General features: G+C 37.2%; 1 protein-coding gene across 3 annotated transcripts in view; it reads right to left on the bottom strand.

Moving 5' to 3' along the window:
* LOC127442441 (CMP-N-acetylneuraminate-beta-1,4-galactoside alpha-2,3-sialyltransferase-like) overlaps positions 1–23,817 on the bottom strand; it is a 109,694-nt gene that overhangs the window by 70,064 nt on the left and 15,813 nt on the right. The window contains exons 2-4 of one of the 3 annotated variants that reach the window (XM_051700491.1): positions 11,316–11,463; positions 2,459–2,527; positions 2,021–2,068 (exon numbers count right to left, since the gene is read on the bottom strand). In XM_051700491.1, the coding sequence (XP_051556451.1) occupies positions 2,021–2,068; positions 2,459–2,527; positions 11,316–11,424 (226 nt within the window). In that variant the 5' untranslated portion in view covers positions 11,425–11,463. The remainder of the gene's footprint in view (positions 1–2,020; positions 2,069–2,458; positions 2,528–11,315; positions 11,464–23,817) is intronic. The other 2 variants (XM_051700492.1, XM_051700493.1) reach the window with 2 other exon arrangements.

Below are 23,817 nucleotides of genomic sequence, written 5' to 3' on the forward strand. Positions count from 1 at the left end.
AAAAAAAAACGAACTTCTAAGCGGCTCTTCAGCATGAAGCCGATCTAACGATGCACTTTCCAGGGTGCGTCGCCCAGTGTCAAGTTTCAACACATTCAAAATATATAGGATTAAAATGAATAAATGTCTATTTTTTCAGCCAGTTGTGTTTTGTATTTTTTTTTATCACCCCTTATTTATTTTAGATACAGTTCCTATATATTGTTATTTACACAGGGCAAATATACTATTCTATATATATATTATCAATAGGGATGCACCGATACCATTTCTTCTCTTCCGATTCCGATATCGGAAATCTAAGTATCGGCCGATACTGATCCCTAGCCGATACTAGTGTTGTTGTTTTTTTGCATAATCAGTTTAGAATATCTTTACATTATTGTGTGGAACTAATTGGGATTACACTTTAATATGTAAAGAAACACAAACCTCTAACTACACATTATTTCAATATAAATGTATTGCTTATTAAGAAACACTTTATTATTAACTAATATACTGGATAGTGTAGCAGCAAAATTAACAGTAATTCAAGTCTTCAGTAGAAAAGAAACCAGTGTTTTATTTTTGCCTTATTTTTTCTTCTTATGTTTCAAATTGCATCTGGACTTTAAAGGATACAGATCTCTTTTTTGCTCAATTTAGTTGTAAGAAATCAGTCCACTTTTCAATCACAGTTATTTTTTGGAACCCATTCAACTTAAATATTGTTATAAATTGTAAACAAATACTAATGATGACAATAACAATACTACTACTACTACTACTAATAATAATAAACTGTTATTAATATTATTATTATTGACTTTTAATTACAACAGTAATGTATTTAAATCGAGTACTTTTTAAACCCTCTGTCTTTTATTTTGACATTCTGAACTCTCCAGGAAGTCGTGTATGTGTCTTTTTGTAGGCAAGTTCACAGTAGTTTAATTCACTTCTTATTCAAATTCTGGTAAAATGCACCTCCGGTGATGTTCTAAATGCATATTATAAGTGAACCGAACTATTGAGCATCTACATCTGAGAAGCTGTTCTTGAGTAGCACTCAAATATTGCCTAAAAATAGCCGCGAGTGCATCACCAGCCTGTGCGTGAGTTTGTGTCAACAGAGCAGCACCATTCACTAACGCAATGACGCTGCGCATACTATATATTTACTTATTAAACACAGCCTTATGTTATTCACAGAGCTATCGCACGTCTTCGAGTGGCTTTGAATAAAATGCACGTGTCATATGAACTGCTTTAATGGTATTTGTATGGTTCTTATGTGTCATTTTTGGAGCTTGACAGTAACGAACATGACTAACACACAGTATCGGATTTGGATCGGGCTCGTCGAACCGATACCCGATCTGTCTAAAAGCTTAAGTATCGGATCGGTGCATCCTTAATTATCAAATTATTACTTATTACGTATTGTATTTTTAATGGGGATATAATTTATTACAGCTGACAGTGAAGATGAGCAAACAAGGTTTGAACATCAACCGTAACAAGATCAAACTGAAATTCACAGCATTTTAACACTTCTGTGTACAAATTTGAATGCTGCTTATTGGATCAATACAGGTAAACGTCATATTACGCAACTATAAATTATTTTACGGAGAGCTTACAACCTACTATCTAAGTCTTTCCTTAAGAACAGGTGGTGCAACCAAATTAAGCACTGACAGTTACAAACTAACTAGTAGTTACTTTAGTATGAACTTTATGTCCCAACTTACGTGAGACCTTACACACAGCTGGTGCAACCCTACCCTGGAAATTTTGATTTCTTCAGCAGTAACCAGCATCAAGTTCAGTAGTAACCTTTTCACAATAAATGACTACATACATAAATGAAATGCATTTTTTGGCACAAATGGCCCCGCTTCCTGAGAATGAGCCATGTTCAGTATCTCAGTGTGTAATGTAGTGGAGGACATTATCTCAGGACTACCAGGCCTCCTAAAATTACTGCTGGAGTTCTCGTGTTGACCAGAGTGCACTCTTTGCAGTGAGGCTGTACCTGAGCCTACTATTCGTCCCGCGGAGACAGCACCCTCCACCACCGCCTCTGAAACACAAGACCATCAGTTAGGTCCAGTGTTTCCATCCTTGACACAATCTTCTGGGAACACTGAGGTCATGCTGAATCACCCTCAGACCAAACCATCAATCCCTTACCTTTTGCAAACAATATTAACTAGAAAGTTGAGTTGCATTAGTTTAGAGAATTACATGCAGTTGTAGAAATTTCAGGATGCCCATCACCGTAATTTCCAGATAATTAAGTCGGCTGCCTGTACAGTAAAGTTTGGATTATCAAATAAAATTAAATAAAATTTAAATAAAGTTATTGGGTGTTAATAGAGAATAGTTCCTGTCAGCAAGCCCATTGATTATTTCATCAGTTCCCAATAATTGCCAAAATAGGAGGAGTGGTGGAGAGTTACAGAGATTCTACCTTGGCTCACAGTGTGTTTGGTAGTATGGCTATTAACTATGATTTTTACTGTGGGATCCACATCTTTATCTGTGAAACAAAGGGATTCAAATTAGCAAAGCTGCTACATTTATGCAAAGTTACACTCAAACTGCTTATGATAATGAGGTAAAACATTTTATAATATGTGGAAAGCAAAAACATAAATTAGTATACAGTGCCTTCAGAAAGTATTCAGAACACAGTTTTCATGGTACACATTTGTTTCAAAATGGACAAAACAGATTTAGTTGCCATTCAACACACCATAATTACAAGTGAAAGTCTTAAATACAATACAAACATTTTATTTTTCCGTTTACTTTTATTCAGTACTTTGCAAGTCCAACTTTGACAGTGATTACATTTAGTCTATAACACTTCACAATAATTTAATATGGACTAACAATGAACAATACTTTTACAGCACATATTAATCTCACATTTTTAACATTAAATGTTGTATACTCTACATCAGTTAATGCATTATGAACACCATCAAACAACGAACAATTGTAAAAGTATAAATTAACATTAACCAAGATTAATACAGGAAAATATTGTTCATTGCTAGTTCATGATACATAAGGCATTTATGTAAACGAATAGAACCTTATTGTAATGTGTTACCAGTTTGTCTTAGTCTTATAACATAGCTCTGTTATGAACCTGGACATTGCTCCCTGCAGACCCTCTGAAGCTCAATTAGAAATGAATGAATAAGTGAATTTTCCACAAGTGGACTACAAGCAAACAAGCTATATATGGAATGTCAAACAAAACAATCCTAATATTTATAAGAGAGACTGTTCATTTATTTTGCTAAATTTCCTTCCCACTGTCACATACAGGGTTATATGTTCAGGTGACACTCCATCAAAACCGTCTTTTATGGCGTAGTCTCTACAATCGTACCCACACAGTACTGGATTCTTGCCCTCCCTTTGTCATTTATCATCACAAAAGGTTGTGTTTCCTCCCTCGTACCCTTTCAGAGCCATTTATTGTGATTCCTCTTTACAATCTGTCCTAATGTGCCTTTCATAACAAGGGATAGGTTCAAAGAAACCCATCCCAGGTTCTCGAAATTTTCCAAAATAAGCGGTGCAGCTGTCGAAATGTGCCGTTTATAATTCATCTAACTTTTTCCACAGAGGTTCAAGATACCAAAGTCAGCAAATGAAAACATTAATTGAACAACTGAGAAAAACGTATTTGCCGAATACTAATACATGGGGAGGGGGGCACATGAAACTAGCCAAATCCATTTCATCAGCTGTGCATGTGAGAGCCAATAAGAATCCATTAATAAATAAAACTTCTAAATAATTGCAGCAACCAAATAGTTATTTGCCTCATCATCAGTCCATGGCACAGAAAATTACTTTTTTCCACAAAGAATGAAAACATTTTCTGCTGTCTTATCAAGTAGAATATCAATCATATTTACACTATTTACACATATCAAGCCCCTCTGTGGATCAAGAACATGAGGAGCACTCTGCACCAGGGCCGACCCATTTTCCAGCAGCATGCAAAAGTATGTTCAGTGTTAGTGTTGTACATGATAAACATCCTGCTGTGGTGGAGTATGTGGACTGAGATTAGACTGTACAGTGCTGCTCTCGGGCACTGATATACCACAGAACGCTGTTGAATGACATGCAGGAGGGCTCTTTACAGTTTACTGATGGGTGTGATGGAACACTCTCACTCGTCAGTGAGACCATCTGTAGCTCTCTCAATGGTTTGCCTATGCATCAAGCTTGCCTATGAACTGGAAAAAAGCAGTAAGCTTGCCTGATTAATTGACGACAATTTTGGGTGCTATTATAAGCTTTAAAGTGAGGCAATATCCACTGCTATTGTATGGAAATCAGCAGTCACAACATTCTTTAAAATATGTCCTCTTGTGTTCCACAAAAGAAAAAGTTATACCAATTTAGAACAACATGTGGGTGAGTGAATAATGACACAATTTTCATTTTTGGGAGCCATTCTCTTAAAGTGTTATTGTAGGCTAAAGCAGCAACCAGTGTTTGGAGATCACCTTTTGTATAGCATAGAAACGGCAGTCTAAAACAAACTCAACTAATAGGTTTCAAGCACTTAATTCAACACAAACTCAACCTACAGTTGAAGTCAGAAGTTTACATACACTTAGGCTGAAGTCATTAAAACAAATTTTTTAACCACTCCACAGATTTCATATTAGCAAACTACAGTTTTGGCAAGTCATTTAGGACATCTACTTTGTGCATGACAAGAGTAATTTTTCCAACAATTGTTTACAGACAGATTGTTTCACTTTTAATTGACTATGTCACAATTCCAGTGGGTCAGAAGTTTACATACACTAAGTTAACTGTGCCTTTAAGCAGCTTGGAAAAGGATGTCAAGCCTTTAGACAATTAGCCAATTATCTTCTGATAGGAGGTGTACTGAATTGGAGGTATACCTGTGGATGTATTTTAAGGCCTACCTTCAAACTCAAAATCTCTTTGTTTGACATCATAGGAAAATCAAAAGAAATCAGCCAAGACCTCAGGAAAATATGGTGCACCTCCACAAGTCTGGTTCATCCTTGGGAGCAATTTCCAAATGCCTGAAGGTACCACGTTCATCTGTACAAACAAAAGCACGCAAGTATAAACAGCATGGGACCACACAGCCATCAAACAGCTTAGGAGGGAAACCCATTCTGTCTCCTAGAGATGAATGTAGTTTGGTGCAAAAAGTGCAAATCAATCCCAGGACAACAGCAAAGGACCTTGTGAAGATGCTGAAGGAAACAGGTAGACAAGTATCTATATCCACAGTAAAACGAGTCCTATATCGACATAACCTGAAAGGCTGCTCAGCAAGGAAGAAGCCACTGCTCCGAAACCGCCATTAAAAGCCAGACTACAGTTTGCAAGTGCACATGGGGATAAAGATCTTACTTTCTGGAGAAATGTCCTCTGGTCTGATGAAACAAAAATGTAACTGTTTGGCCATAATGACCATTGTTATGTTTGGAGGAAAAGGGTCAGTCAGGAAGTTAAAGCTCGGTCGCAAATGGGTCTTTCAAATGGACAATGTCCCCAAGCATACCTCCCAAGTTGTGGGAAAATGGCTTAAGGACAACAAAGTCAGGGTATTGGAGTGGCCATCACAAAGCCCTGACCTCAATCCGATAGAAAATTTGTGGGCAGAACTGAAAAAGCATGTGCGTGCAAGGAGGCCTAAAAACCTGACTCAGTTACACCAGTTCTGTCTGGAGGAATGGGCCAAAATTCCAGCAACTTACTGTGAGAAGCTTGTGGAAGGCTACCCAAAACGTTTGACCCAAGTTAAACAATTGAAAGGCAATGCCACCAAATACAAATAAAGTGTATGTAAACTTCTGACTTCAACTGTACATGAAGGGAACTTTGTTCCTCAATATTACTACATTTTTCTAGAATTAAATGAAAACATTATCTTAAAAGCCCCTCAAATGTGAACAATCATTTGGATGTGCCTGTAAAAACTGACCACACCAGGAGGATTTTTGCCATTGTTCTTGCTGTGGCACTGGATCTTATTCAACTCGCCGTTGAACTGAAGCTTTGACATACATTTCATCTTCATGGTCTACCAAAAGTTTTTTGGACTTTTAACATATGATAGAGCTCAGTTTTTGAACCGATGGCCAAAATACAATCTGCCATGTCTTATTAACCGGCATTTCAACCTATGCTTGATCAAACTTGAAGTCTTATCAATACATCAGTGTTGGTGTTATAAAAATGTCAGAAGCAAACATGGTCATTAAAGTATAGAGCTTGACACTTTTATCACTTACAAGTAAATAAAGACTTAAGATCTCGCTTGTAAAAATATCTGAACAGAAGACAAATGCTCACCCATGTGGACAGAGCCCAATGTTAAATTGTTCCTGTACTGTGGTGCTCTCCCTCCCTCTAGTGGTTGAAGAAATGTTGCAAAGAATTTGGAAAATAAATACATTTGGGATGCACATGAAAAAGGTATAATTATAATGGAAGAAAATCTAGGAGCTGCCTTTTAACATTATTATATCAGCTTCCTTTAATTAAACAGGCACAAAGTGTGTGTCTTTAGATTTCATGTTAACTGCATACAGGTGCATCTCAATAAATTAGAATGTCATGGAAAAGTTCATTTATTTCAGTAATTCAACTCAAATTGTGAAACTCGTGTATTAAATAAATTCAATGCACACAGATTGAAGTAGTTTAAGTCTTTGGTTCTTTTAATTGTGATGATTTTGGCTCACATGTAACAAAAACCCACCAATTCACTATCTAAAAAAATTAGAATATGGTGACATGCCAATCAGCTAATCAACTCAAAACACCTGCAAAGGTTTCCTGAGCCTTCAAAATGGTCTCTCAGTTTGGTTCACTAGGCTACACAATCATGGGGAAGACTGCTGATCTGACAGTTGTCCAGAAGACAATCATTGACACCCTTCACAAGGAGGGTAAGCCACAAACATTCATTGCCAAAGAAGCTGGCTGTTCACAGAGTGCTGTATCCAAGCATGTTAACAGAAAGTTGAGTGGAAGGAAAAAGTGTGGAAGAAAAAGATGCACAACCAACCGAGAGAACCACAGCCTTATGAGGATTGTCAAGCAAAATCGATTCAAGAATTTGGGTGAACTTCACAAGGAATGGACTGAGGCTGGGGTCAAGGCATCAAGAGCCACCACACACAGACGTGTCAAGGAATTTGGCTACAGTTGTCTTATTCTTCTTGTTAAGCCACTCCTGAACCACAGACAACGTCAGAGGCGTCTTACCTGGGCTAAGGAGAAGAAGAACTGGACTGTTGCCCAGTGTTCCAAAGTCCTCTTTTCAGATGAGAGCAAGTTTTGTATTTCATTTGGAAACCAAGGTCCTAGAGTCTGGAGGAAGGGTGGAGAAGCTCATAGCCCAAGTTGCTTGAAGTCCAGTGTTAAGTTTCCACAGTCTGTGATGATTTGGGGTGTAGTGTCATCTGCTGGTGTTGGTCCATTGTGTTTTTTGAAAACCAAAGTCACTGCACCCGTTTACCAAGAAATTTTGGAGCACTTCATGCTTCCTTCTGCTGACCAGCTTTTTAAAGATGCTGATTTCATTTTCCAGCAGGATTTGGCACCTGCCCACACTGCCAAAAGCACCAAAAGTTGGTTAAATGACCATGGTGTTGGTGTGCTTGACTGGCCAGCAAACTCACCAGACCTGAACTCCATAGAGAATCTATGGGGTATTGTCAAGAGGAAAATGAGAAACAAGAGACCAAAAAATGCAGATGAGCTGAAGGCCACTGTCAAAGAAACCTGGGCTTCCATACCACCTCAGCAGTGCCACAAACTGATCACCGCCATGCCACGCCAAATTGAGGCAGTAATTAAAGCAAAAGGAGCCCCTACCAAGTATTGAGTACATATACAGTAAATGAACATACTTTCCAGATGGCAAACAATTCACTAAAAATGTTTTTTTTTATTGGTCTTATGATGTATTCTAATTTTTTGAGATGGGTTTGAATTGGTGGGTTTTTGTTAAATGTGAGCCAAAATCATCACAATTAAAAGAACCAAAGACTTAAACTACTTCAGTCTGTGTGAATTGAATTTATTTAATACACGAGTTTCACAATTTGAGTTGAATTACTGAAATAAATGAACTTTTCCACGACATTCTAATTTATTGAGATGCACCTGTATATCTGGAAAAAAAAAAAAAATAATATATATATATATATATATATAAAATCTCAATAATCATCTGAGAAATCTTCAGATTATCGAAGAGTGTAAAAGGCATCGATGCCAAGCCTAGTATTAACAAATTTCAGCTAGTTGAATCAAGCTTTCATTTTGACATGAAGGCTTTAGTTTGTGTGTGTTTTGGACGGTAGCTTCACACCTCGGGATAAGCAGTTATTTAAATGGCCCATTGTGATTATAAAAGTGCAGAATGCTGCGATTCAATTATACTGTATAAACATAGCAGTAAATAAGCACACTGTTCTATCATCTATTACAACACACACAGCTCTTAATACTGTGATTTTAGCATATTAGCGGCTTTGAAGCACAGAAAATGCAGACAGTGCATTTAATTTAATTTAATCCTTTTGCGATTTAATAGTCACATTAGGACCCATCACAATTTTAATCAGATTAACTGTGCATTAACTTTTTCCCAAATGGATCAAATTCATGTGTGAGCATTTGAAAGCAGTCTTGTGTCAGTCACACAGCGTGCTAGTTTCGAATTATGTCAGTGCTCAGTACTAAATAGCATAAATTGCATAAATAGTGGTTTTGTAACTTTAGTATCTTACTATCAGTCTTCACTTTCACATTCTTCTTTTGTTTTTGGCGATTCACATTATTTGTGCATATCGCCACCTACTGGGCAAATATTGATTGCTTCTCACTCTCACATATCATTTTGCTTCTGAAGATTTTATTTAATCACTGGAGTCGTATGGATTACTTTTATGGTGGCATTATATGATTTTTGGAGCTTCAAAGTTCAGGTCACCATTCACTTGTATTGTATGGACCCACAGAGCTGAAATAATCTCCAAAAAATCTTTGTTTGAGTTCAACAGATGAAAGAAAGTCATACACATCTGGAATGGCATGAGGGCGAGTATATCATGAGAGAATTTTCATTTTTGGGTGAACTATCCCTTTAAACTAACCCAGTCCTTATTCTTAATCCTTTTAAGGTTCAGGGAGGAGCTAGTTTATATAATTCAGTCAATCATTATGTAAGAGTATATAAACTGCTGCTTATTCTTCCAGCATCTCTCCACCACCCATCTCCTCCTAAGTTATTACTAACTTAATTTATTAAGATGTTCAGGGGGGCTTTGCTTTAGCGCTTGATTTGAGTCTCGAGCCCTCTGTCTTGGACAGCAAAACAATGTGTTTACCTTCATCATACTCAAGGATTAGCTATATGAATACACGAACTCGTGAATTATTATTATTTGCTACTGTATAATCTGTGTTGTCCCACATGCCCAGCTTTATCCCCTGCACCAGGACATACAGCTGAACTGTACATATTAGTTATTCACTTGTACAGGTGGGATGTTTAGGCACCTCACAATTTATGATGCAAGAAAATTCTCAAAGCATTCACATTTTTCAGCAATAGCGTAGGAGCACAAGCTTTTGCCGAGTTAACATGGCTCAGCGCACTGTAAGAAATGTTCCAAATTTTAATGAAAAAAAAGTATGTAAAATGCTACAGTAAAAAAAAAAAAAGATCAATAGGTTACCACTTTGTGCCATTTTTTTTTTTTTTTTTTTTTGCAGTAATCGCACACCACATGGCACTTATCTGTTTCTATAATGTTTGATCCAGCATATGCTTTTTCAATAAATAGAATTATTAATAATTAAAAATTTGTAATAATTAATAATTAATTTTTGTGGCTCCATGCAGTATTGTTTGAGAGAAAAAAAAAAATAATTTCCCCATCCCTAGACTCTTTTAACAGTAGATGCTTCAAAATGACACAATGAACGAATGCAGACACACACCTACTTATCAGCCAAATAATAAGTCAACTATTACAAAACTTCCCTCATTACCAATCTAAACAGAAGATAAATGAGATGAAGATGAATCGCATTTCTGTTGATTGTCCCTTAATAACATTTGTGTGGTTTCACATTGAGAGGGACAATCTCTCAGAAGTTAAATGACAGTATATCCATCACCTAAAGTCTCATCTGTACAAACATTTGAACACTCCAAATTTGGAAATGCAATTTTCTACTGCATATCCAAACAATCAACAAGAAAGTGAAAAGGAAGAAATCTGAGAATCTTGCATTCAACAATTGTTAAAATTCTATGGTCCTAAAGGTTAAATTTGATCATTCACTTATAGCAAAGTTATAGCAAAGTTTTACCAAATGTGACTCTATGAAAACAGCAATGCAAAACCTGTGAAAGAGGAACCCGCACAACAATAAACACACTTTGAGATGTGATCTGATCTTAACCTGTGGTTAAAGGATAATTAATCCAAAAACGAAAATTCTCATCATTTACTCACACTCATGCCATTCCAGATATGTATGACTTCCTTTCTTCTGCAGAACTCAAATGAAGATTTTTAGAAGAACTTCTCAGCTCTTTTGGTCCAAATAATGCAAGTGAATGGGTGCCAACATTTTAAAGCTAAAAACAAACCAAAAAAAAAAAAATCACACAAGTCAGCATAAAAGTATTCCATAAGACTTCAGTGGTTAAATCAATATCTTCAGAAGCTATATGATAGGTGTGAGTGAGAAACAGATCACTTTCACATTCTTGTGTTTTTGGTGAGTCACATTCTTCTCTGCATATCGCACCCCTGCAGGGTAAGGAGAAGAATTTCTAGCAAAAAATGACTTAAATATTGATCTGTTTCTCACACACACCTATCATCTCGCTTCTGAAGATATGGATTTAACTACTGGAGTCTTATGGATTACTTTTATGCTGCCTTTATGTGCTTTTTGGAACATACACATTTTGGCACCCATTCACTTGAATTTTATGGACCTACAGAGCTGAAATATTCTTCTAAAAATCATAATTTGTGTTCTGCAGAAGAAAGGAAGTCATACATATCTGGGATGGAATGACTGAGTAAATGAATTTTCATTTTTGGGTTAATAATTAGCTTAAGCTTAATAATTCAGCTGACAGAGGGTCTAACAAACAAACCGAGTCGGACATTCATATTGACAGACCAAAAGGCACACAAGTACAGGGAGGTCACAACCTGACTCATATTAACATATAGATGGCAACACAAGCCCTGAGAACTACTCACGTGGCTTCTGGCCCCATACGTGCAAATGGAGCTTCCCAGAAGAGTAGTAGATGAACCCCAAGACCAGCATGGGACACAGGACGAACAGTAGTTTGTGTGTAGGCTTCATGTTCCTCAATCATTCACATGGTACCATGTTTTACATCATCTAGGAACAAGAAAGAAAGACCCAGGGAAGCTGAATCAAATGTTCACAGCATGTGTTTAAGCAGACAGATGCTCATTATTACTTAAAGTATACAAGTAAAGTTGGTTTGACAGATGAATAGCAAGGATTTAAAAAAAATATATAGTAAAACTGGGCAATACATATAAAATTCATGGTATATTTGCATTGATCATGAATATTGCCACGATCTGAATGTGGTTTTTATTTGGCCATAAAGTTTTCAAAAGAGTGTAAAAAAAAAAAAATGTTCACTGAAGTCCTTGCATGGCATTTTCATAGAAACGCTTTAGTAAAAATATATATAGGTAAATACTGCCTTTTATTATACGGTTTTCTTATATTAGAGCATATACAGTTGTGCTCAAAAGTTTGCATACCCTGGCAGAAATTGTGACATTTTGGCATTGATTTTGAAAATATGACTGATCATCTTTTATTTAAGGATAGTGATCATATGAAGCCATTTATCATCACATAGTTGTTTGGCTCCCTTTTAAATCATAATGATAACAGAAATCACCCAAATTGCCCTGATCAAAAGTTTACATACCCTTGAATGTTTGGCCTTGTTACAGACACACAAGGTGACACACACAGGTTTAAATGGCAATTAAAGGTTAATTTCCCACACCTGTGGCTTTTTAAATTGCAATTAGTGTCTGTGTATAAATAGTCAATGAGTTTGTTAGCTCTGCACTGAGCAGGCTAGATACTGAGCCATGGGGAGCAGAAAAGAACTGTCAAAAGACCTGCGTAACAAGGTAATGGAACTTATAAAAATGGAAAAGGATATAAAAAGATATCCAAAGCCTTGAAAATGCCAGTCAGTACTGCTCAATCACTTAAGAAATGGAAAATTCAGGGATCTTGATACCAAGCCACGGTCAGGTAGACCAAGAAAGATTTCAGCCACAACTGCCAGAAGAATTGTTCGGGATACAAAGAAAAACCCACAGGTAACCTCAGGAGAAATACAGGCTGCTCTGGAAAAAGACAGTGTGGTTGTTTCAAGGAGCACAATACGACAATACTTGAACAAAAATGAGCTGCATGGTCGAGTTGCCAGAAAGAAGCCTTTACTGCGCCAGTGCCACAAAAAAACACCTTGACACGCCTCACAGCTTCTGGCACACTGTAATTTGGAGTGACAAGACCAAAATAGAGCTTTATGGTCACAACCATAAGCGCTATGTTTGGAGAGGGGTCAACAAGGCCTATAGTGAAAAGAATACCATGCCCACTGTGAAGCATGGTGGTGGCTCACTGATGTTTTGGGGGTGTGTGAGCTCTAAAGGCACGGGGAATCTTGTGAAAATTGATGGCAAGATGAATGCAGCATGTTATCAGAAAATACTGGCAGACAATTAGCATTCTTCTGCACGAAAGCTGCGCATGGGACGCTCTTGGACTTTCCAGCATGACAATGACCCTAAGCACAAGGCCAAGTTGACCCTCCAGTGGTTACGCATTTTCAGGAAGTGTTATACGCATGCGGGTCAGTTAACAAACGTTGGCTGTTCAGACTAGTGTCTGATATGTGCTACATTTAAAATGTTGTGTGAACAACCTTACAAAAAAAACAGAAATGAGCAGAAAAACAGATTTGGGCCATAGTTACTAGTAATCATTGTTGAGGAGTGATTAACTTCAAGAAGCGACACTTAACTACATTTTTCAGTAGCTCAGCTATTTTCACAGTAGTGTAGCTTTTCCAGTATCATTGGTTCTTTTGGACAGTTCATGTAAATTAATTGGGTAAAATAATCAATTCACTTATATTTAGCGTTGGGAACTTCAGTTCATTTTAGTGAGTCGGCTAAATTTGTCACAATACCAAAAAATAGTCGGTACCAATGGCAGTGAAATGTCATGATTCTCTAAACCAAGTTTGATACGACAGCAAAAACAGGACATATGATATTGAACACTACTTTAGCCTATTTAAAAAGTTAAATAATTCAAATAATAGATTAAAAAATTGTCATGTGATTCTTAATTTAGTAAACATTGCTTGAAGTATTTAAATAATTATTTTGGGTACACAGTTATAATAATAAAGAACCAAGTATAAAGTAAACTAACGAATAAAGAACACTGAGTCGTTTATAACAGTAAGTGTTTTTTCCTTTTCAATATGGCTGCTGATTAATATTAACAACATAACGGACAGCCACTACAAAGTCTAATGCACAGATTTAATTTTTTTCACACACACACACCTGATTGTTTTTGTTCCATCTGCATTTACATTAATACCTCATCATTTGACCGTTCATGTGTGTTAGCTGCATGACCAGGTTTACCATGAGGCATGAGCCCTCTTCCTCCGATCGAGCACCAGCACCGACACGACAATCAGCAGCATTACGGTGTTAAACGAGTAACAAAAATTCTGTGAGTATTTTGAAAGCATTTTAAAACCGTGTGTCAGTCGAACAGCTCTCGGGAACCGAACTGAGTCAGTACTACCCTTATTGCAGGAACACTGATACTGTTTTGTTCATTTTTATTTTATTTTAGGATAGACTTGGTATCAAAATACTGGTACTTTTGACATCCCTAGTTGGTTTGTTTGGACGGTCTATGTGAATGACCTAGTTCACTTAAATGATTCACTTTTTCACCAGAGCCCCTGTGCAGTTTAAAGGGACATTGTCTTTTTTTAAGCAAAAGATTTAGTTCATTGCTGCGGTTTATTACTATAGTTGACTCGGTTGTATAAAATAGGGTGATTTTTTTTTAGTTTATACTTTAAGTTATGAGTAGCTTTGGAAGCTGTATTTTCAGATTAGCTTCCCCAACACTGCTAGTAACCACTTCTCTTTTTCTTTTTCACAGAAAGTGAAATCCAACCTAATATTATATATTGGCTCAGCGATATAGCTAAAAAATAATATCTTTTGACTAAATATGATAGGCTATATGTCTTCATTTACATCTGTTTTATGTATTCGCTTTGAACGAGCTTGAATGGGATTTTTTTTTTTAACCATAGGAACCATTAAAAGGGGTCATGAACTCAAATCAAAATTCCCTTGATCTTTTGACATATCAAGAGGTCATTGTACTATAAAAACATCCTGTAAGTTTCAGAACTCAAAACTTTCTCGTTAGTCTAAAAACAGCTTATATTGAAGCCAATCTGCCAAAACGACAGGATGTGGAATGTGCCACTTTATTACGTAATAGTGTGGCTAAACACCGCATCCACAGAAGAAGATCAACGCCTGCTTCTACATCACTGCCTGTTTAGCCCCGCCACCATTTCACGCATGTAGTAGGTAAATAACGAGTGAGGCAAATGCAGGTCTATGCAGAAACCAAACGATAAAGGTGGCTCCAAAGACAACAAGACGCTGTGCATTGCCAAGTTGTGGAAAAACACAGTCTTTGCATTGCCTTCCTTCTGATCCCAACATTAGGAAAAAGTGGATGAACTTTATTTTTAATGAAGTTCCAGACCGCGTCAGTAAGAACTTGGTCCTTTGTTCACTTCATTTTCGACGCAGGATTTTCAGAAAGATTGAAACTAAAAGACGATGCTGTGCCGACTATATTGGATCCGACAATAATGTCGCACCACACAAGTGTGAGTAACTGTTTATATTACGTGGTCACTATTTCTTTGTCTGTTATTACAGATCGTTTGATATGTACTGAGTATTTATGCATTTTTAACCTAAATCACAGCAGCATCCATCCATAGTGATTAACACACTGATTGACATTGGCAGATTGTGTGTCTTATGGGAATCTGTGATTACAAAATCAAAGACGTCAAACAAAAGTTTGCATACCCCTGGAGAATTGGTAATATATGTACCGTTTTTAAAGAAAACATGAGTGAGCAGGCAAAACACATTTCTTTTATTTCTTATGGGATTCATATTCAACTGTAGGTTATAACAGAATGGCACAATCGTAAAACAAAACATGGCAACAAAGAAAAAAATGAAATGACCCCTGTTCAAAAGTCTGCATACCCTTAGTTCTCAATACTGTGTATTGCCCCCTTTAGCATCAATGACAGCGTGCAGTCTTTTGTAATAGTTGTCTATGAGGCCCCAAATTCTTGCAGGTGGTATAGCTGCCCATTCGTCTTGGCAAAATGCCTCCAGGTCATGCAGAATCTTTGGTCGTCTAATCAGTCAATGGTGTGGCAGCAATGCAGTGCATACAATCATGCAGATATGGGTCAGGAGCTTCAGTTAATGTTCACATCAACCATCAGAATGGGGAAAAATTAGATCTCAGTGATTTGGACTGTGGCATGATTGCTGATGCCAGATGGGCTGGTTTGAGTATTTCTGTAGCTGCTGATCTCTTGGGATTTTCACACACAAGTCTCTAGAATTTACTCCGAATGGTGCCAAAAACAAAAAACATCCCGTGAGAGGCAGTTCTGTGGATGAAAACGCCTTGTTGATGAGAGAGGTCAGTGGAGAATGGCCAGACTGGTTCAAACTGACAAAGTTTACAGTAACTCAGATAACCGCTCTGTACAATTGTGGCGAGCAGAATATAATCTCAGAATGCTATTTTGAGATGCGGGTTGGCGCTGTTTTGTTGGCACAAGGGGGACCTACACAATATTAGGCAGGTGGTTTTAATGTTGTGGCTGACCGGTGCATATAATGAAAGCACTCATCCTCAGAAATGCGACTGTACAGTTTATTTTGTATAGCGTATGCCCCCAGACTACACTACTGGAGCAGACACACGCAAAAGAACGTTCAGTGTGAACGGTGTTCTGAAATATTCGGTTTCTGAGATTTCCGGTTGCACTGGGCAGAGCATACATGAATGTTCAAGAGTTTCCTGTTTCGTGTTAAAGCGGCACTGAAAATATTAGTGCATGCACAATCTAGTATAAATTGTTGTAAAAAGATGAACAGTTAAGCTTAACTTCATTTGATGCTGAAACTTAATTACTAGGGGTGTAATGGTACACAGAAGTCACGGTTCGGTACGTACCTCGGTTTTGGGGTCAGGGTACGATACGAGTTCGGTACAACAGGAAAAAGCAACAAATCCCAAATGCTAGGTTTCTCTTCATTTATTTTGAACAGACAGTAGTGCAAATTACAGTTTGTTCCACCTAGCGGCATTTAGTCCTCCCTGAAGTAGTTGGTACAGTACAGTCTCCTTTAGTGTATTAAGCACTAAGCAGTAAACAGAATGCACTCTTGCATAGGTCATATTTTTTTGAAAATATGAAAAGCATCTTGTGTTATAAAAGTACAAAATAAATAGAATAATGAAAAATAAAACTAGTGTTACAATTTGTTCCACTTAAACTATATTTAAACATTTAAAGCTTAAGCCCAGCCCTCCCAAAAAGACAGAAAAACAAACCACCCTTGCTAGTAGGGAGGTACTGAGGTTGCAGGCCAGGTAGTATTTGCCAACTGGAAACTTCATTATAAAAATCTGAACTCGCCATTCTTGTTTTGGGTTGGTGCATAGATGGTCTCTTCTTCTTCTGGTCTTTTTCCTGTTGTGGCGGTTAGCAAAAAGCGCCGCATTACCGCGCGCACCCCTTCTGGATTGGAGTGGATCGCCTGTGACTGACTCGGATGCATTCTTCGTCTGACTGCATGCACCGAACCATGACGTCAGTACCGTGACGGTTGGGACGAATACATGTACCATTACACCCCTAGTAATTACCTTTCCGAAAACAAGAAACTTATGAATATTCATGTATGCTCCACCCAGTACAACCAAAAATATCAGAAACCGAATATTTCAGAACAACGGCCCCTTACTTATCCATTCGTGTGTATTTGTGAGTGAGAGCACGTAACAAGTTTGGAAGGCCTATATGTTTTTTCATAAATTACAAACCCGAACCCAAAGTCCTACTTGATAAACTGACCCGAACATGGCGGCTTCTAACATGAACCGCTCTGAGAGCGTGGACAACAGCATATCCACGTGTGTACCCAGAACAACATGTCACCACTGTTTTTGTGGAGTTTTCCTACCGGTGCGGGATCAAGAGATCAAAGATCATGAAACGGAGAGAATGAGAGTGAATGATGTCACTTCACTTCTCAAACAGCTTAGTTTAAAAACAAGCAGCAACAGGCATCACTTGTGTAAATCTGCTCTACTGATCTTGACTACTTTCCCAGATTATTCTCACAGTGCAAAAAATAAATATTACATAAGAGCACAATGACCTATATCAAGCATTTAAAGTCAAAAGTAAACTGAATATGTTTTTAACACAATCTTTATCCCAATAACAACAAAATAGGGGTGCTGTGGACAAAGGGAAGAGAGGAACACAGTATCTTTTGACTGTCCCTGGCCAGCAGACCCCACTTTCCTGTCCTGGAGATTTAGTTTCTGCATTTTCTGTATCTTGCTGCTCTTTTATCAGGGGCGTAGATCCCAGAGGGTCCCAAGAAGTATTAGAACACTTAAAACACACTTAATTATCATTAATTTTGTTTTTTGCACCATTCGGAGTCAATTCTAGAGATTGTTGTGCGTGAAAATCCCAGGAGATCAGCAGTTACAGAAATACTCAAACTAGCCCGTCTGGCACCAACAATCATCCATGCAATTATCTAATCAGCCAGTCGTATTGCAGCAGTGCAGTGCATCCAATCATGCAGATATGGGTCAGGAGCTTCAGTTAATGTTTCTAATGTCTTTCTAATGACACCTAGGCGTCCACTGTGTTCCACTTCATGACCTTCCCTCGGTAACTTCCCCACATCTTATGGACTCAGATGTACGTCATTGCTTACATTGCGCGAGTGCCCACACTACTGGCAAAACTCATGCACTGGTTTAACTGGAACACCCTAAGCCCTTGATCACTGAGCATGTTGAGGGCTGATGTTAATTTGTGGAATTATTTAATGATTTAGTAACTGCCATTACCAGACTAATTTTAAGAATATATTAAATATTATCAGTGATTTTAGCTGTTCTAACAGCTAAAATATGTAAGGGATGAATAGGCCTTAGAACATGTGACACAGCTTATCAGCACAACAGAGTTTCAGCAAGTTTAATGTCATGTTTTCCACTAAATGAGTTCATGGAAGGATATTATTCATCAGAAATATAAATGTATTTTTTTAATAATTTTAAACTTCGTAAATGTACCAACATATCAATACAAAGCCTACAAATAAATAACATTTACCTGCAAATTGTACTAAATAATTCGATCTAAAGAATCATGCGGGAACGTCCATGATAACTTAACAGATTTCATAAACTCTATTATTACATTACTGTAAAATAATATTAAAGGATTACTATTGAATATGTTAATTTAATATAGACTGGGACATAATTTCAGGCCGGGAGTCTCACACTCATCCAGGCCACCCAATAGAGCGCAACAGTCTGGTTACGGAAGTAAAAATCCCATTCATTTATCCCATAGACTTACTCATTTTCAACGATAACTTATAAACTTTAAAAGACAGACCTACCATGAGCTACGAGGTTGTTCATCGATGGTATATGCTTCCTTGAAGCCATCCATCTGCGTTCTCAACTTCATTGTTTAAAAATCACGTTTGATAGCGGAATTCATGGTAAACAACTACATTACCCATGGCACATCAGAGAAATATCCACCAATCAGAGAACCGCAGGCAACAAAAACGTGAAACATGCCTCGGAGTGACCGCATGCTCCCATGATGCACTGTAAATTACGTAATTGTGTCAGTCTCCCTTCACCCTTAAACTACTTATATTTTTGCACATATCGGGATATTTTGCAATAAATGTAAAATATATTGTTTCTATACTTATAAACAACAACCTAAAATAAATAGTTTTATATATTTCCATAGTTTTATTTTCAATTACATAATTCGCAATGCTTTATGGGATTGTAGTTTGTGCCTTCATGAAAGATGGTAAGTACACAGCCTTGTACCTTTGTAGTTTATGTCCGATTTTCAAATACTTTTTTGCCTCACAACAAAGTTTGTGATGTTGTGATTAACCTCGGAGCTGGTTGGTTTGGTTATTAAACTGTATTAGTATGTGTAGAGATTGACAAAACCCAAGATTACAAATGCTGTAAAAGTATTGTTCATTTTTCATGTGAATTCATAGTGTAATGTTAATGCATACACAACCTTATTTCAATGTGTTACCAATACATTTAATGAAAAGCAATCAAACAATGCCTCCATGTAGTGTTTTCACGGTACCAAAATTTCAGTAGTCAGTACCGATACCAGTGAAATTTCACGGTCCTCGATACCAATTTCAATACCAAAGAAGAAATTTGCTAAAATGATAAAGTGCTATTATTGAACACACTCCTTTAGCCTATTTAAAGTTACATTTCAATGTAAATAATAAATTACAAGATATGCATGTTTCCTTCAAGTGTTTCTAACACTTTTAAGCAGGGCCCTACTGATAGAACAATTACTTATCAACATACCATTGCATTTTTAACAAACTTTTATTCAGTACAAAAGCACTCTGCTTGTGAAATTTTGCATAATTTGTATTATAATTACAATCATTATTCATTATTTATTATTATAATTATTATTTCTACAGAGAGAATTACATTTTACTATACAGTTATAATATATTTCTGTTGCAATTTCTTCAATTTCAGGCGTTTAGCTTTTATTATGAATCGTGCTTTTATTTTGACGTGTATTTCTGACGGAAGTTTAACTTCTCAAGATAAACGGTTTGCTACATGTTCCAGTGTGATCGTTAAAGTGTAAATGTATATAAATTATATAAAAATAACGCTTCAGAGTGGATTAGTGCTCTGCTCTGTCATATCATATTATGGGGCATAATTTAAATTTTACATGGATCAAACATAGTGCTTTTGTGAATAAAGTTTTTTATTATTTTTTTTTATTTTTACAATACTACTATTAGAATATTTAAAAAAGAAACATGAACTGTTATTATTTATTCATTATTCTTAATTTTATTCTGTATGACGTGAGAGCATTTATCTGATTTTCATTTAAAATAAAACACTTACCATCAATGATGATCCTGAGAGAAAACACGCCCGAGCCTACCGTTGCTATAGTAAAGAACGCAACTTCCACGCATGTCTGATTGACAGGTAAAACGCGCCCTCTCATTTCAGTTAATTTTGTGGTTATTTTTCGTTATTTCAGTAGACAGCATGCGTTCTTGAATGAGCGGGGTTTTCCATGCATTTACTGGAACCCCTCACACAATGGTGTGACCCATATTAGGAGTGGCCCAGATTAGTTAAGACTAATGGATTCGTGTTTTATTATTGATTTATTTCAAATTCAGAAATCATTTGGGTGGCAATAATATAAAAACATTATGAATAAGTAATTAGCGGGCCAAATCAGTTGCCAGGCCACCGGGATTCCCCCCGCCACTACCAATGGCCAGCCCCGGGCCTTTTTTAACAGTAACTTTAAAATGGCAGGTATCAAACCGCTTATTAAGAAGCCACAGCTTGATCCTGGCGAATTGGCTAATTATAGACCGATTTCAAATCTCCCATTTATGTTGAATACTAGAAAAGGTAGTATCCTCCAAACTATGTTCATTTCTACAGAGAAATGGTATATATGAACAATTTCAGTCAGGATTTAGGCCCCATTACTGTACAGAGACTGCACTTATTAGAGTTACAAATGACTTGCTCTTATCTGATCGCAGCTGCATTTCTCTTCTAGTGCTTTCAGATCTTAGTGCTGCCTTCGACACGATAGATCACAACATTCTCTTGAATAGGCCGTAGAATTATGTTGGCATTAGTGGACTTGCATTAGCATGGTTCAGGTCCTATTTATCATACCACTACCACTTTGTATGTGTAAACTAGGGATGTGCGAGACTAGTCAACTAAAAGGTTCTGATGCTGCTAGTCGTCACTGGAATTACTAGTCGGTTAATACTTCCCCCATTAAACTGATCATTATTTTTACACATTTACGTTTGGCTTTATATTTTTTACAGAGGCTGTGCTTAAATTACTTTAAAATTAAAATTAAAATATTAAAATAATGTTACATATTTTAAATAGAATTAATAATACAAATATTATTTTAAAAAGAGTATATCTTGAGCAGATACAGTTTCATTTCACCTCAGGCTGCACGTGCTTCTTCCCTCTCTCACTCACAACGCACGCAGGAAAATGTCCTCTCGCTAGACAAGCAAACTCAGCAAAGTAGTTATGAAATCACTTCAGTGGTGGTGCGGGAATCGGATTTCCAAATGTTTGAAAGTCACTATGGATGTTTTCACATTTAACTTTCTTTAAATCTGTGCATGCTTGTACGTTATTTTTCCGCTATGCAGGCTTTTTCAAGTGCAGGATAGCAGCCTCAAGTAAGTCAAGTCCCGTATTTCACCGGACCATGTCGACATGTTTATTCTGCACATCAAAAAATTTATGCTTTTGAGTAAGTAGCCTAGAAAATGACTGTTTATTTTCAATGAGGTGCCGACTGCTTAACGGGTTAAACTATCTTTTATTCTGTGTGCACGTCATGTTTAGAATACATTAGGTTTATGGTAGGCTACAACACAGGCCTATTTTTTCTATCCTATGGCTACTTTTTTCTTTTTTTTAACATTGTAACTGTTATTGGTTAACGTTCTTTACCGAACAGCTGTCATATTAGATCAATGGCTAATGCACGACTGCACGTCGTGAAATACGCGCAACTTTTCAGCAGTTTTTTTTTTTCAGGTCAAAAACACATTGAGTTGCATTAACAAATTTTTTGACTGTTTTCTCAAGGTTGGTTTCTTTTTAGGCTAGTCGACTTCAAAATTTCTGTTTAAACGTCAGTGAAATTAGTTGTTCAGCCCATCCCTAGTGTAAATGAGGAATTGTCAAATCAAACACAAGTATGGAGTGCCACAGGGATCAGTTTTAGGGCCTCTGCTTTTCTCCTTAAATATGCTTCCCCTGGGAGATATTATCAGGAATCGTGGAATAAGTTTCCACTGTTATGCCGACGATACCCAACTTTATATTTCTTCTAAATCTGATGAAATTTCACAATTCTTCAAATTAGCAGATTGTATCAATGAAATCAAGGATTGGATGGCCAGACATTTTATTCTACTCAATTCTGACAAAACAGAGGTACTAATAATTGGAAGAAAAACCTAAAAAAATAAGCCGCTAAAATATAAAATGACTCTTGATGTATGTACTGTTACGTCGTCTTCTACAGCGAAGAACTTAGGTGTTATTTTTGATACCAATCTGTCCTTTGAACATCTAATTTCCAATGTTTATAGAACAGCATTCTTCCACCTCCAAATATTGCTAAATTACGACACATGCTCTCTGTTGCTGATGCCGAAAAATGAATTAATGCGTTCATGACCTCAAGACTAGAATATTGTAACGCATTACTGGGAAGATGTACTGCAAGTTCAATAAATAAACTTCATCTGCAAGAGGGGGGCCTGGGTAGCTCAGTGGTAAAGATGCTGGCTACCACCCCTGGAGTTCGCTAGTTCGAATCCCAGGGCATGCTGAGTGACTCCAGCCAGGTCTCCTAGGCAACCAAATTGGCCCAGTTGCTAGGGAGGGTAGAGTCACATGGGGTAACCTCCTCGTGATCGCTATAATGTGGTTCATTCTCTGTGGGGCGCGTGGTGAGTTGAGCGTGGATGCCGCAGTGGGTGGCGTGAAGCCTCCAGATGCACTATGTCTCCGTGGCAATGCACTCAACAAGCCACGTGATAAGATGCTCATGTTGACGATCTCAGACACGGAGGCAACTGGGATTCGTCCTCCGCCACCCGGACTGAGGCAAATCACTACGTGACCACGAGGACTTAAAAGCACATTGGTAATTGGCCATTCCAAATTGAAAAAAAAAAAAAAAAAAAATGCTGCTGCAAGAGTGTTGGCTAGAACCAAGAAATATAGTCACATTAGCCCAATTTCATCATCGTTATATTGGCTACCTGTTAAATTTCATTTTAAAGGTTTAAAATTCTGTTAACTACATACAAAGCTTTGAATGGTTTAGCTCCACAGTACTTAAGTGACCTCCTACCACGCTATATTCCATCATGTTCATTAGGATCACAAAATTCTGGCATGCAAATAGTTCCTAGAATATCAAAATTCACAAAAGGAGGTAGATCCTTTTCCTATTTGGCTCCAAAACTATGGAATAGTCTCCCTAACACTGTTCGGGATGCAGACACACTCACTCAATTTAAGTCTAGACTAAAGACTCATCTATTTAGCCAGGCATTCACCTAATTTATCCATCAACTCACAATTAGGCTGCTTTAGTTAGGTCTGCCAGAATCAGAAACCTTTCTCAGAAACATTTCTCATAATCTA

This window comes from Myxocyprinus asiaticus, chromosome 6 (assembly GCF_019703515.2).
Source record: "Myxocyprinus asiaticus isolate MX2 ecotype Aquarium Trade chromosome 6, UBuf_Myxa_2, whole genome shotgun sequence".
Lineage (NCBI taxonomy): Eukaryota > Metazoa > Chordata > Actinopteri > Cypriniformes > Catostomidae > Myxocyprinus > Myxocyprinus asiaticus.